This window comes from Anomaloglossus baeobatrachus, chromosome 3 (genome assembly GCF_048569485.1).
Source record: "Anomaloglossus baeobatrachus isolate aAnoBae1 chromosome 3, aAnoBae1.hap1, whole genome shotgun sequence".
Taxonomy (NCBI): Eukaryota; Metazoa; Chordata; class Amphibia; order Anura; family Aromobatidae; genus Anomaloglossus; species Anomaloglossus baeobatrachus.
Genome location: NC_134355.1, coordinates 466,198,495 through 466,213,107, shown reverse-complemented (window position 1 = coordinate 466,213,107; position 14,613 = coordinate 466,198,495). Strand labels below are relative to the sequence as shown.

General features: G+C 53.9%; 1 protein-coding gene across 1 annotated transcript in view; it reads right to left on the bottom strand.

The window, feature by feature from the left end:
- MCCC1 (methylcrotonyl-CoA carboxylase subunit 1) overlaps positions 1-14,613 on the bottom strand; it is a 125,240-nt gene that overhangs the window by 98,786 nt on the left and 11,841 nt on the right. Inside the window, exons 4-6 of the mRNA XM_075340568.1 lie at positions 12,973-13,068; positions 11,464-11,585; positions 11,231-11,378 (exon numbers count right to left, since the gene is read on the bottom strand). Of these exons, the coding sequence (XP_075196683.1) occupies positions 11,231-11,378; positions 11,464-11,585; positions 12,973-13,068 (366 nt within the window). The remainder of the gene's footprint in view (positions 1-11,230; positions 11,379-11,463; positions 11,586-12,972; positions 13,069-14,613) is intronic.

Here is a 14,613-nt window from a genome sequence, read left to right as displayed (position 1 = left end):
TGCCGCCGTAAAAGCGCGGGCAGCGCGAGTCCCCGGCGCACTACAAGTCCCAGCCGCGCCGCCGCTCCCGGAGCGGCCGGCGCGGTAGTTCCCAAGACATAAAATCACTCAGCTAAGCTGCAGTGACTCTAACCCGAGCGCGCAGCGCTAGTGCCCCCGGCGCACTAGCACACCCAGCAAGCCTGGAGTGTGCGTGGCCTGTCTGTGCGGGGACACAGAGTACCTGAACGTTGCAGGGCCTTGTCCCTGACTGTACTCAGCTCCTCCAGCAGGGTCTATGGGTCTGTGGATGGAGCTCGGCCTCAGGGTTTGGGGGCCGGTAAGATCCCACTTCCACAGAGCCCCTCAGGGGGATGGGGAAGGAAAGCAGCATGTGGGCTCCAGCCTCCGTACCCGCAATGGGTACCTCAACCTTACAAACCGCAAGTGGGGTGAGAAGGGAGCATGCTGGGGGCCCTATATGGGCCCTCTTTTCTTCCATCCGATAGAGTCAGCAGCTACTGCTGACTAAACAGTGGAGCTATGCGTGGATGTCTGACCTCCTTCGCACAAAGCAGAAAACTGGTGAGCCAGTGATCCCACTGGGGGTGTATAGCCAGAAGGGGAGGGGCCTTACACTTTTTAGTGTAATGCTTTGTGTGGCCTCCGGAGGCAGTGCTATACACCCAATCGTCTGGGTCTCCCAATGGAGCGCCGAAGAAAATACGGAGAGCGCCGATACTTGGCCCTTGAGAGAGCCAAGTGACAAACCCTTGTCCATTCCGGATTGAAGGAATGAAAGAAAAGTGGGTAAGGCAAACGGCCATGGAGGAAAACCGTTATCAGAGCACCAGGATAAGAAGATTTGCCAAGACCTGTAATAAATCTTGGCGGACGTTGGCTTCCTGGCCTGTCTCATGGTGGCAATGACATCCTGAGATAACCCTGAAGACGCTAGGAGCCAGGACTCAATGGCCACACAGTCAGGTTGAGGGCCACAGAATTCAGATGGAAAAACGGGCCTTGTGACAGCAAGTCTGAGCGGTCTGGAAGCGCCCACGGTTGACCGACCGTGAGATGCCACAGATCCGGGTACCACGACCGCCTCGGCCAGTCTGGAGCGATGAGAATGGCGCGACGGCAGTCGGACCTGATCTTGCGTAACACTCTGGGCAGCATCGCCAGAGGAGGAAACACATAAGGCAGTCGAAACTGCAACCAATCCTGAACTAACGCGTCCGCCGCCAGAGCTCTGTGATCCTGAGACCGTGCCATGAATGCCGGGACTTTGTTGTTGTGCCGTGACGCCATGAGATCGACGTCCGGCGTTCCCCAGCGGCGACAGATTTCTCGAAACACTTCTGGGTGCAGAGACCATTCCCCCGCATCCATGCCCTGACGACTGAGAAAATCTGCTTCCCAGTTTTCTACGCCCGGGATGTGAACTGCGGAGATGGTGGAGGATGTGGCTTCCACCCACTGCAGAATCCGCCGGACTTCCTGGAAGGCTTGACGACTGCGAGTGCCGCCTTGGTGGTTGATGTATGCGACGGCAGTGGCGTTGTCCAACTGGATACGGATCTGCCTGCCCTCCAGCCACCGATGGAAAGCCAATAGGGCTAGATACACTGCCCTTATCTCCAGAATATTGATCTGAAGGGATGACTCTATCGGAGTCCAGGTTCCCTGAGCCCTGTGGTGGAGAAAAACCGCTCCCCACCCTGACAGGCTCGCGTCCGTGGTGACCACAGCCCAGGTTGGGGGAAGGAAGGATTTTCCCTGCGATAGAGAATTGGGAAGGAGCCACCACTGAAGTGACGTCTTAGTTGCAAGGGAAAGACATTCCTGTCGAGGGAAGCCGACCTCCTGTCCCATTTGCGGAGAATGTCCCATTGGAGTGGCCATAGATGGAATTGTGCGAACGGCACTGCCTCCATAGCTGCCACCATCTTCCCCAGGAAGTGCATGAGGCGCTTTAAGGGGTGTGACTGACTCCGAAGAAGTGATTGCACCCCTGCCTGCAGAGAAAGCTGTTTGTCCCGCGGTAGCTTGACTACCGCTGGCTGTGTATGAAACTCCATCCCGAGGTAAGTCAGTGATTGGGTCGGTGTCAACTTGGATTTCGGGAAGTTGATGATCCACCCGAACTGCTGGAGAGTCGCCAGAGCGACGGTAAGGCTTTGTTGACACGCCACCCGAGAAGGGGCCCTGACTAGGAGATCGTCCAAGTAGGGGATCACCGAGTGGCCCTGAGAGTGCAGGACCGCCACGACGGATGCCATGACTTTGGTGAAAACCCGTGGGGCTGTCGCCAGGCCGAAAGGCAATGCCACGAACTGAAGGTGTTCGTCCCCGATGGCGAAACGAAAGAAACGTTGATGTTCGGGTGCGATCGGCACGTGGAGATAAGCATCCTTGATGTCGATCGATGCTAGGAAGTCTCCTTGTGACATCGAGGCGATGACCGAGCGGAGAGATTCCATCCGAAACCATCTGGTTCTCACATGTCTGTTGAGTAGCTTGAGGTCCAGAACGGGACGAAATGATCCATCCTTTTTTGGCACCACGAACAAGTTGGAGTAAAAGCCGCGACCACGTTCCTGAAGGGGAACGGGGATCACAACTCCTTCTGTCTTCAGAGCGTCCACTGCCTGAAAAAGTGCGTCGGCCTGAACGGGGGGCGGAGAGGTTCTGAAGAAACGAGCCGCAGGACGAGAGCTGAACTCTATCCTGTAACCGTGAGACAGAATGTCTCTCACCCATCGGTCTTGAACATGTGGCCACCAGGCGTCGCCAAAGCGGGAGAGCCTGCCACCGACCGAGGATGCGGCTAGGGGAGGCAGAGAGTCATGAGGAGGCCGTCTTGGAGGCAGTGCCTCCTGCGGCCTTTTGGGGGCGTGACTTGGACCGCCACGCATAGGAGTTCCTCTGGCCTTTCTCCGGCCTGCTGGACGAAGAGGATTGGGGCTTGGCGGAGGGACGAAAGGACCGAAACCTCGATTGTATTTTTCGTTGCTGAGGTCTCTTAGGTTTGGACTGGGGTAAGGAGGAGTCCTTTCCCTTGGATTCCTTAATAATCTCATCCAATCGTTCGCCAAACAAACGGTCGCCAGAAAACGGCAAACCGGTTAAGAACCTCTTGGAGGCAGAGTCTGCCTTCCATTCGCGCAGCCACATGGCCCTGCGGACTGCCACAGAGTTAGCGGATGCTACAGCTGTACGGCTAGCAGAGTCCAGGACTGCGTTCATGGCGTAGGATGAAAAGGCTGACGCTTGAGAGGTCAAAAACGCAACTTGCGGAGCAGAATTACGTGTGACAGCATTAATCTCAGCCAGACAAGCCGAGATAGCTTGGAGTGCCCACACGGCTGCAAAGGCCGGGGCAAAAGACGCGCCCGTGGCCTCATAGATGGACTTCACCAGGAGCTCTATCTGCCTGTCAGTGGCATCCTTTAGCGATGAGCCATCTGCAACCGATACCACGGATCTAGCCGCCAATCTTGAGACTGAAGGATCCACCTTGGGACAGTGAGCCCAACCCTTAACGACTTCAGGTGGGAAGGGGTAACGCGTGTCAGTGAGGCGCTTAGTAAAGCGCTTGTCCGGGACCGCTCTGGGCTTCTGGACAGCGTCTCTGAAGTTAGAGTGATCGAAAAACGCACTGCGTGTACGTTTGGGGAACCGAAACTGGTGTTTCTCCTGCTGAGACGCCGACTCCTCTACAGTAGGAGGCGGGGGAGAGAGATCCAACACCTGGTTGATAGACGAGATAAGATCATTCACTAAGGCGTCCCCTTCAGGTGTATCAAGGTTAAGGGCGACGTCAGGGTCAGAGCCCTGAGCTGCGACGTCCGCCTCGTCCTCCAGAGAGTCCTCAAGCTGGGAACCCGAGCAGCGTGAAGAAGTCGGGGAAGATTCCCAGCGAGCCCGCTTAGCCGGTCTAGGACTGTGGTCCGAGCAGGAGTCCTCCGCCTGAGACCTAGGGGCCAACCTGGGAGCGCGCTGCGGCGCGGACCGAGAGGGGCCTGGAGGCGACGAGCCACCAGGGGCCGGGGCCTGTGAAAGGACCGGTCTGGACTGCAAAGCTTCTAGCAGCTTGGCAGACCATTTGTCCATAGACTGAGCCATGGATTGTGAAAGTGACTCAGAGAGTTTCTCAGCAAAAAAGAGGCGAACTCTGTCCCTGCCGCCTGGACAGGGGGAGCAGGGGGGTCTACATGAGCCGAGGGGCCGAATAGTGACCGAGGCTCCGGCTGAGCAAGCGAAACAAGGGTCGAGCATTGCTCACAGTGAGGGTAGGTGGAACCCGCAGGTAACAAGAGGTACAGGCTGCAAAAAAACCCTGTGCCTTAACAGCTTTGCTCCTTGTGGACGACATGCTGTTGTCTCCTAGGAGAGTGATCACTGAGGGTATATGGGAGAAATAAGAATTATTCTTACCGATAATTCGGTTTCTAGGACCTTCCACGACAGCATAGGAGGTTGTCTCTCCACGCCCTAATTGGGACAGGAAGTTCAAGAGGTTTAAAAGGACCCTCCCACCTCCCACAGCCAGTGTCTTACAAAGAATCCATAGCATATGAGAAGTATCACACATTCAGGAATATATGAATACAAAGGGGAGGGAATTACCTGCTGTCGTGGAAGGTCCTAGAAACCGAATGATCGGTAAGAATAATTCTTATTTCTCTAGTCCCTTCCACGACAGCATAGGAGGAATACCAAAGAATGGATACCTAGGGGGGGACCACAGCCTGCAGGACCCTCCTGCCAAAGGCCAAATCCCTGTTGGAATCCAGATCCAACCGATAATGCTTCGTGAACGTATGGAGCGAAGACCACGTAGCCGCCTTGCAGATCTGCTCAGGGGAGGCCCCTGCCCGTTCAGCCCAGGAGACAGAGGTAGCCCTGGTGGAGTGCGCCGTGAATCCAGTAGGTGGAGAGAGATGCTGAGCGAGGTAGGCATCTCTAATTGCCCGCACAATCCAGTTGGCGACGGTACTCTTAGCCACCTTCTTGCCCTTATTGCGGCCAAAGGGCTGGATGAACAGGTTAGAATCAAGGCGCCAAGAAGCAGTAACCTCCAGCTAGTGCAACACTATCCGACGGACATCCAAAGAATGAAACACTTCCTCACCCGGAGTCCGAGGATTCTGACAGAAGGAAGGCAGGACGATGGACTGAGAACGGTGAAAATCCGAAACCACCTTGGGAAGGAAGGAAGGGTCCAGCTGAAAAACAATGCTGTCATCTCTGATGGTCAGGTAAGGTTCCCTAATAGACAAAGCCTGAAGTTCTCCGACTCTGCGAGCAGACGTAATAGCCACAAGAAAAGCAGTCTTGTGAGAAAGAGAACGAATGTTACAAGAGCACAGAGGTTCAAATGGTGACTGAGATAGTCCGGTAAGGACCACATTGAGATCCCAGCGAGGCGTCAGGACCCTCTGACGTGGACAGAGTCTACTAGCGGATACAAAGAACCGACGGATCCAACGATGATCTACCAGAGCTGTGTCAAAGACTGCACTGAGGGCTGACACCTAAACCTTCAGGGTGCTAGGCCGAAGGCCTAAGTCCAATCCACTCTGGAGGAAGTCCAGAATCTGCGCAATATTAGGCCGAAGTGGGTCAGGAGGCCGAGAACCACACCAGGAGGAAAATCTCTTCCAGATTTTGTTGTAAATACTATTAGTCACAGGTTTACGGTTCTTCTGTAGGGTAGCCACAACTTTGTCAGAAAGCCCTTGGGCCTTCAGTGCCCGGGCCTCAGAAGCCAGGCAGCCAAGTTGAGGTTCTGGGGAGTCGGATGGAAAATCGGACCCTGTGACAGTAAGCTGGGGTCCGAACCTAAGAGGACTGGGCCGTTGATTCCTAGCGTCATGACCAGGCTGTACCAACTCCTCCGGGGCCACAGCGGGGCTACCAGTATAGTTGGGACCCCCTCGTCTCTGATCTTCCTCAGGGCCCTTGCGAGAAGAGGAAGAGGGGGAAACGCGTAAGCGAGGCGAAAGGACCACTTGTGGCAGAAAGCGTCTACCCCTAGCGCCTCGTCCCGTGGGTTCAGGGAGAAATATGTTGCGACCTTGCGATTCCCTGCCGAAGCAAAGAGGTCCACCTCTGGAGCACCCCACCTTGCTACCAGAGAGCAGAACACCGCCTGATCCAGACTCCATTCCCCCGGATGAACATCCCGACGACTCAGGAAATCCGCCTGAAGATTTAGGGAGCCCTTCAGATGGACCGCAGAAAGGGAGAGCAGAGATTGTTCCGCCCATTGAAAGATTCGGGAGGACACTGACTTCAGGGCGCCTGAGCGTGTACTGCCCTGATGGCGGAGATGTGCCACTGTTGTGACATTGTCTGAATACACCAGGATGTGAGAGTCCCGGACGAGGTCCTGAGCCGCAAGGAGGGCTTCCCTGACTGCCCTGAGCTCCCGGTAGTTGGAGGATTGGGAGCTGACGTAAGGACTCCAGACCCCTTGAAATGGGGAGTTTGCCACCATTGCCCCCCATCCTCGTAGGCTGGCATCCGTGGTCAGTGTAACCAGGGGTGTCTGAGTCCAGGCAACCCCCACCTGCAGGTTGGCGGGACGCAACCACCAGAGAAGGGATGAGGAGACGGACCCCGAGAGGCGAAACCGTCTGTTTAGGGATGACGGGAGTCTGTCCCAATGTGCCAGGATATGATCCTGGAGACACCGAGAATGGGCCTGAGCCCACCTGACTGAGGGAATGCAGGACGTCATGGAACCCAGAGCTGACATAGCCGCTCGAAGCGTCGGGCGAGCCTGCCTGCGAAGCTTTGATATTTTGGCTAACAGAGCTACCCTGTGGGCCTCTGGGAGAAAAGATGCCTGTCTGTCGGAGTCCAGCAGCACTCCGAGAAACTGCCGAGTGGAGGAGGGGGTTAACTGTGATTTTTTGAGATTGGGAATCCATCCCAGGGACCGAAGGATTCCCAAAGACCTTTCCACATGGCTCCGGAGGGTTGGAGCAGATGGAGCCATGAGAAGAAAGTCGTCCAAATATGGAACCAGACAGATACCCTGCAATCTTATGAAGGCGACCACCTCTGCCATGATCTTTGAAAAGATCCTTGGAGCCGAGGAGATCCCGAAGGGAAGTACATTGAATTGGAAATGAAGCACTTCCTCCCCGTGTAGCACCGCAAACCTGAGGTATTGCCGGTGCCCCGGATGGACGGGTACATGGAAGTAGGCGTCTTTCAGATCTATAGAGGCCATCTGGTGGTGTAGACCTATCAGGGGAATAGCTGATTTTACTGACTCCATCTTGAACCGCCGGTACCTGACCTGACGGTTTAGACGTTTTAAATTGATAATTATTCTGATGTCGCCCGACGGCTTCTTGACAAGGAAGAGGCGGGAGTAGTGTCCTACCCCCTTCTTCCTGACTCGGGACTGGGGAAACGACCCCCGAGTGCATTAGCTCTATAATCTTTGTGTACAACAGAGCCTGTGAAACCTGCGACGCCAGAGCAGTGACTCGGAGACCCGGACGAAGGGGGGAGAGGAATTCTATGAGGAGACCTTCCGAGACGATCTTCAGAACCCATTGGCAAGTGGTTATGGACCACCACTGGGGAAGAAACGCCGAGAGTCGTCCCCCCACCCGGGCCGAGTCACTGTTTGTCCTGCTGAGGACGTTGCTGATGGGGAGGGATGAGGATGTTTCTCCCTCTACCCTTGGGATAGCTCCACCTGCCTGCCTTCCCTTTCCCTCTGGGCTGGGAGGCCTGAGGCATCGAGGGACGAAAGGACCGCTTCCTGTTGGGTCTAGGATCGGGCAAGGCCTTACGATCGGTCGCCTTATCCAGAATATCATCCAGGGCAGGCCCAAACACCAAATCCAAGAGAACACAGTCCTGCACCACCCATACACGCCTATCACACCTGGGATCACTGGAGGGTAAGGAGTATAGCACCAGACGTCCTTGTTGGAAGCCGGATCAGCGTGCAGGTCCAAACAGCAAAAGTCAGTTCAGTTCATCAATACAGAAGAAGAATAAGACCGCACCAATGCTGATGTCTTTTTCCGGATAATCTTTATTCCATAAACTCGGTTAAAAGGTGTTGTAAAATCAGCGGGTGGAGGAGACCTGGATGCGGCCCCTCACTATGGACGACGGCCGTTTCGCCTGTGATTAGGCTTCCACGGGTCCATCCGGAAAAAGACATCAGCATTGGTGCGGTCTTATTCTTCTTCTGTATTGATGAACCAAACACCAAATCCCCTTTAAACGGAAAGGAGCAAAGCCTCATTTTGGAGGTGGAGTCTCCGCTCCATGCCTTAAGCCAGAGGGCACGTCTGGCAGAGTTAGAAAGAACCGAGGTCCTGGCCGCCAGGCGGACAGATTCCACCGAGGTATCTGCCAAAAAACTGGTAGCCTTCCTAAGCAAGGGAAGGGATTCCAGTAATTCCTCCCTAGGGGTCCCCTGGGAAATATGAGCCTCCAACTGGTCTAACCACCTAATTAGGGACCTGGATACACAGGTGGAGGCAATGTTAGCCTGAATAGAAGAAGACGATGCCTCCCAGGACCGCTTCATCAGGCCTTCTACCTTCCTATCCATCTGATCCTTCAGTTGGGAAGTATCTTCAAAGGGAAGAGCCGTTTGCTTAGCTACCCTAGCCACCTGAACGTCTACTCTGGGGACCTCCCAATGTAATCCAGAAGGTTCCAGAGGAAACCGGCGTCTAGGGTCACTCCGTACCCGCCTCTCAGGAAATTCCCATTCTTGCGAGACAATATCCAAAATATTGGCATGAACTGGGAATCCTAACTGTTTGACTGACTTCAGGCCAGCAAACATTTCGTCCTGGATTGAGGGAAGAGACTGCACTTCCTCTAATCCCATAGTGCTCCGAACTGCCCCAATAAGATCCCCCAAATCTTCTGAGGGAAACAGAAAGGACTGGTCAGACCCCCCAGAGGGAAATCCTTCATCAGGACCCTCAGAGGTGGAATCAGCGTCCTCCTGATCAGACGGGGTCGACTGGAGTCTCCTCTTTTTTGGAGGAGAGGGTCCAGGAGCAGGGCCAGGAGCAGGGCCAGGAGCAGGGCCAGGAGCAGGGCCAGGAGCAGGAAGGGAGGCCAGTGAGGCCCTAATCTCCTGTTTCATCATGGACCGCAACTCGTCTATCAGGGACGGTTGTTCGGCCCCAATAATCTGGTCTGTACATTGCTGGCAAAGCTTTTTATCCCATATTGCAGGGAGCTTCTTTATACAGATAGGACATTTTTTAATTTTTTCCATTCTGTCAGGTCTATCAGGTTTATCGGACTTGTCAGCCTTTTCTGACTTCTCAGGCTTCTCTGACTTTTCATTTCTGTCAGTTTTCTTGGTGGCCTTGTCCTCCTAGAAAACACAGACCAGAGAGCCATAAATCATCTGACTGAGACCTATGTCCGAGGGACCATTCCCCTCCATACTTACAGTAGCAGGGGGCACACTGGGTTCTGCAGATGCAGCTGCAGCGGAAGACATGACAGGGAGCACGGTTGCTTACCATGATCTGACGTCTTCGCAGCAGCCCTTATGAAAAAGGGCCTGCCCCCCCAGTGACGGTAAACGTTCCCCGCCTCCCGCATCCGGTCCTGGACAGGCCGTGTCACCGTCGGCGTGTCCTCCACGCTGCCTCCGCAAACCGGAAGCGCTCGACCGGAAGTCCGCAAGACCGGAAGTCCCGCCCCCGGGAGCACTTCCGGATCGCTCCGGCAGCGTGCATGCAGGAAGCGGCCGGCGGCTCAGGGAGGACGCCGGCCGGGGAGCTCAACTGCCTGCATCACCCCTAAGGAGGCTCCGGAAGGCTGGAGCAGCGGTCCCCCACAGCGTGAGGGAACAGCAAGGGAGGAGCGATGAAGGCCCGACCGATGCTGTCCGGCTTAAGGTAACAGGGGAAGAGAAAAAAGAAAAAAAAAAATATTATACTGTAGTTCGCCGGCCACCACAGCATAGGAGAAAAATAAAAACCTCTCCATGCCCCATGGGGACAGGAAAGACACTGGCTGTGGGAGGTGGGAGGGTCCTTTTAAACCTCTTGAACTTCCTGTCCCAATTAGGGCGTGGAGAGACAACCTCCTATGCTGTCGTGGAAGGGACTAGAGAAAAGGGGTATACAGCCCGACCGAACAGATACGTGTATATATATATATCTCTATCTATCTATCTATCTATCTATATATATCTATATCTATTCCGGCACCCTAGGGGGACCAGCACCGGGTGACCGGTGTGGCTTACCGACCGCTAACAAGCGGAGTGTGTCCTCCAGATTCCCTGCCTTAGGTCCCCCGGAGCTGCAGAGCTGTTCACTGAGAATCCTCCACCGGCAGAATGCCAAAAAATGGCTGCCGGAGCTCTCAGGGGAGGAGTGGAGCCGTGGGCGGCGCCAGGAAAGTGCGGGAATCTGGGGTCCCCACAGTGATCAGTGAGGGGGGAGGAAAACATGCAGGATGCTCCAGCCCTCACATCCGACGTCAGGTCGGTAATCCCGCCCTTACCCCTGACAGGCAGGCCCGGGGGCGGGATTTTTGCGACTAGGCCACGATGAAGCCGGGGACTAAATTTGAGACCGCGCCCGACAAGCAGGCACGGTCGGCGCGGAAGTCCACCGGCCTTCTCAATTCAGCAGCTGCCGCAGCTTCCGGGAAGAAGGTGCGCTCCCTGCACAGTCCCCAATGGGGACACAGAGTACCTTTTGAGTTGCAGGGCCCGGTCCCTGAGGTTGAATAGGCTCCGGTCCGGCAGGTTCCCACAGGGGCTGCGGAGGGAGCACGGTCCCAGTAAATGGATGACCGCTTAGGATCCCACTTCTCCCAGAGCCGCTAAGGGATGGTGAAGGAGACGGCATGTGGCTCCAGCCTTTGTACCCGCAATGGGTACTTCAACCTTAACAACACCGCCGACGTAGTGGGGTGAGAAGGGAACATGCCGGGGGGCCCCGTGGGGGCCCTCTTTTCTTCCAACCGACATAACTAATATGAGAATGCATGAGTGGATGTGTGCCTCCTTCCACACAAAGCATAAAACTGAGGAGCCCGTAATCCACGGGAGGGTGTATAGGCAGAGGGGAGGGGTTACACTTTTTAAAGTGTAATACTTTGTGTGGCCTCCGGAGGCAGAAGCTATACACCCAATTGTCTGGGTCTCCCAATGGAGCGACAAAGAAAATACGGTACATATGTATAAGTTTAAAATCCAAAAAACAAAAAAAATAAAACATACCTTACCACCTCCTCCTCGCACAGCTTTAATCATTACTGGATAGCCTATCTTCCTGGCTTGTTCTTTAAGGTGCTGATCAGATTGGTCTTCCCCATGATACCCTTCTACGATAGGGACACCAGCAGCAGACATGATTGACTTTGATGTGCTGGAAAAAAAATGAATATCATTCTTCAGTTTAATTTTCTGTAAAAAAATATTTATAGTCCCTGAAACATCATGCAGAATGTTACCTCTTAATCCCCATATCTCGAATAGCAGAGGACGGAGGTCCTATAAATATTATATTCTGTTTTTTGCAAAGTTCTGCAAATTCTGTGTTTTCTGACAGGAATCCATAACCTGGATGAACAGCCTATCATAAAGTATAAGAATATTATGATTAATATACCAATATAAATGTTTATTTTCAAAATCAAATATATAAGAGGAGGAAGTGGCGGCCAGGCACTTCTGCTGGTCATTGTAGTCAAAATTATGGTCTGTCTGAACTCAGCTCCATCAGTAGGTGACGTATAGCTGCGAAGAGTGGATCCCGCTCCCCTACCTTTACCTATAAGGCTAGTTTCACACTTGCGTTGAACGGCATCCGTTACATTGCGTTGTGTGACGGATGCAACGGATGCGTTGCATATAATGGCACAACGGATGCAACAGATACAAAACAATGGAAAGCTTTTTGTTAATTTTTTTTATTTCTTTTTTCTTCTTTACAGTTTTACCGGCAGCAGACTATTGTAAACGATCAGCTGATCACCCGGCGGCCGGGCGCTTAGCCGAGAGCTCTCACATGCCGGAGGCCGGGCGCTCAGCCGAGAGCTCTCACATGCCGGAGGGCGGGCGCTCAGCCGAGAGCTCTCACATGCCGGAGGGCGGGCACTCAGCCGAGAGCTCTCACATGCCGGAGGGCGGGCACTCAGCCGAGAGCTCTCACATGCCGGAGGGCGGGCACTCAGCCGAGAGCTCTCACATGCCGGAGGGCGGGCGCTCAGCCGAGAGCTCTCACATGCCAGAGGCCGGGCGCTCAGCCCAGAGCTCTCACATGCCGGAGGCCGGGCGCTCAGCCCAGAGCTCTCACATGCCGGAGGCCGGGCGCTCAGCCCAGAGCTCTCACATGCCGGAGGCCGGGCGCTCAGCCCAGAGCTCTCACATGCCGGAGGCCGGGCGCTCAGCCCAGAGCTCTCACATGCCGGAGGCCGGGCGCTCAGCCCAGAGCTCTCACATGCCGGAGGCCGGGCGCTCAGCCCAGAGCTCTCACATGCCGGAGGCCGGGCGCTCAGCCCAGAGCTCTCACATGCCGGAGGCCGGGCGCTCAGCCGAGAGCTCTCACATGCCGGAGGCCGGGCACTCAGCTGAGAGCTCTCACATGCCGGAGGCCGGGCGCTCAGCTTTGCGTGTCAGCGTTGCATCCGCTGGACGATGCGTCGTTATTTTGACGCTGCGTCGTCCAGCGGATACAACGCTGACACTTGCGTTACAGTGCGTCATCCATACAAGTCTATGGAGACTAGCGAAGTGCGTTAACGGACAGCACTATTTTCCATAGTGACGGACTGCGCTGAACGCAAGTGTGAAAGTACCCTAACATACACAGAAGCAGCATGGAGGACATTATACTCTACAGTGAGGCTGGAAATCCAGTCGTCTGCCTCCTTGCCATCTCTTCCCTCTCAATGAACTAAGAACAGGCTATAACCTGATCCTTCAGTGAGGCTGAGTGCAAAGTAAAGAAGAAATAATACCTGGGCACCTGAGGTTTTAGCTACTTGTATTATTTTGTCCATAGCAAGGTAACTTTGTTGAGAAGCAGCTGGTCCAATAAGATATGCTTCATCTGCCTGAAGAAGAAAAAAAAATACAGATTTAAAGTATTGAAGATTGAAAAAGAAATTACTTAATGAAATGTTCTTTTGTCTAAACCGGTATCATTAGAAAAATGCCTTTGATTTTTATGCATTCAGCCACTTTGTTCTGGGGTCTGACAACAGGCAATCAAGGCATATAAGTGTGATCTCATGAACATGGCTGCACAAGTCCAGCAGAAAAAAAAATTGTAATGAGGAATTTTCCCCTAAGCATAGTGCTATAATAACTGTGCACTGAACACCACATTAGGAGCCATAGAGGTCTATGTGTACACCAGTATCGTCTACGTGCAGTGTGCACAGGGCCCAACACTGCATGTACATGAAGACAAAATATGGCTCCTGCACAGAATGATGATTGCTTCCTGGATACCCCATGGCGGACCCTATAGCATTTACATTATTAGCACACTGTGTTCTTGGCGGTCAGACTGAATTTATATACACGAATGGGGGAAGAAGGGAATTTTGTTTACTTACCGTAAATTCCTTTTCTTCTAGCTCCAATTGGGAGACCCAGACAATTGGGTGTATAGGCTATGCCTCCGGAGGCCGCACAAAGTATTACACTAAAAGTGTAAAGCCCCTCCCCTTCTGCCTATACACCCCCCGTGCTCCCACGGGCTCCTCAGTTTTGGTGCAAAAGCAAGAAGGAGGAAAAAAATTATAAACTGGTTTAAAGTAAATTCAATCCGAAGGAATATCGGAGAACTGAAACCATTCAACATGAACAACATGTGTACACAAAAAAACAGGGGCGGGTGCTGGGTCTCCCAATTGGAGCTAGAAGAAAAGGAATTTACGGTAAGTAAACAAAATTCCCTTCTTCTTTGTCGCTCCATTGGGAGACCCAGACAATTGGAACGTCCAAAAGCAGTCCCTGGGTGGGTAAAATAATACCTCGTAATAGAGCCGTAAAACGGCCCCTTCCTACAGGTGGGCAACCGCCGCCTGAAGGACTCGTCTACCTAGGCTGGCATCCGCCGAAGCATAGGTATGCACCTGATAGTGTTTCGTGAAAGTGTGCAGGCTCGACCAGGTAGCCGCCTGACACACCTGCTGAGCCGTAGCCTGGTGCCTCAAAGCCCAGGACGCGCCCACGGCTCTGGTAGAATGGGCCTTCAGCCCTGAGGGAACCGGAAGCCCAGCAGAATGGTAAGCTTAGAGAATTGGCTCCTTGATCCACCGAGCCAGGGTTGATTTGGAAGCCTGTGACCCTTTACGCTGGCCAGCGACAAGGACAAAGAGTGCATCCGAGCGGCGCAGGGGCGCCGTACGAGAAATGTAGAGTCTGAGTGCTCTCACCAGATCTAACAAGTGCAAATCCTTTTCACATTGGTGAACTGGATGAGGACAAAAAGAGGGTAAGGAGATATCCTGATTGAGATGAAAGGGGGATACCACCTTGGGGAGAAATTCCGGAACCGGACGCAGAACCACCTTGTCCTGGTGAAACACCAGGAAAGGGGCCTTGCACGACAACGCTGCTAGCTCAGACACTCTCCGAAGAGAAGTGAC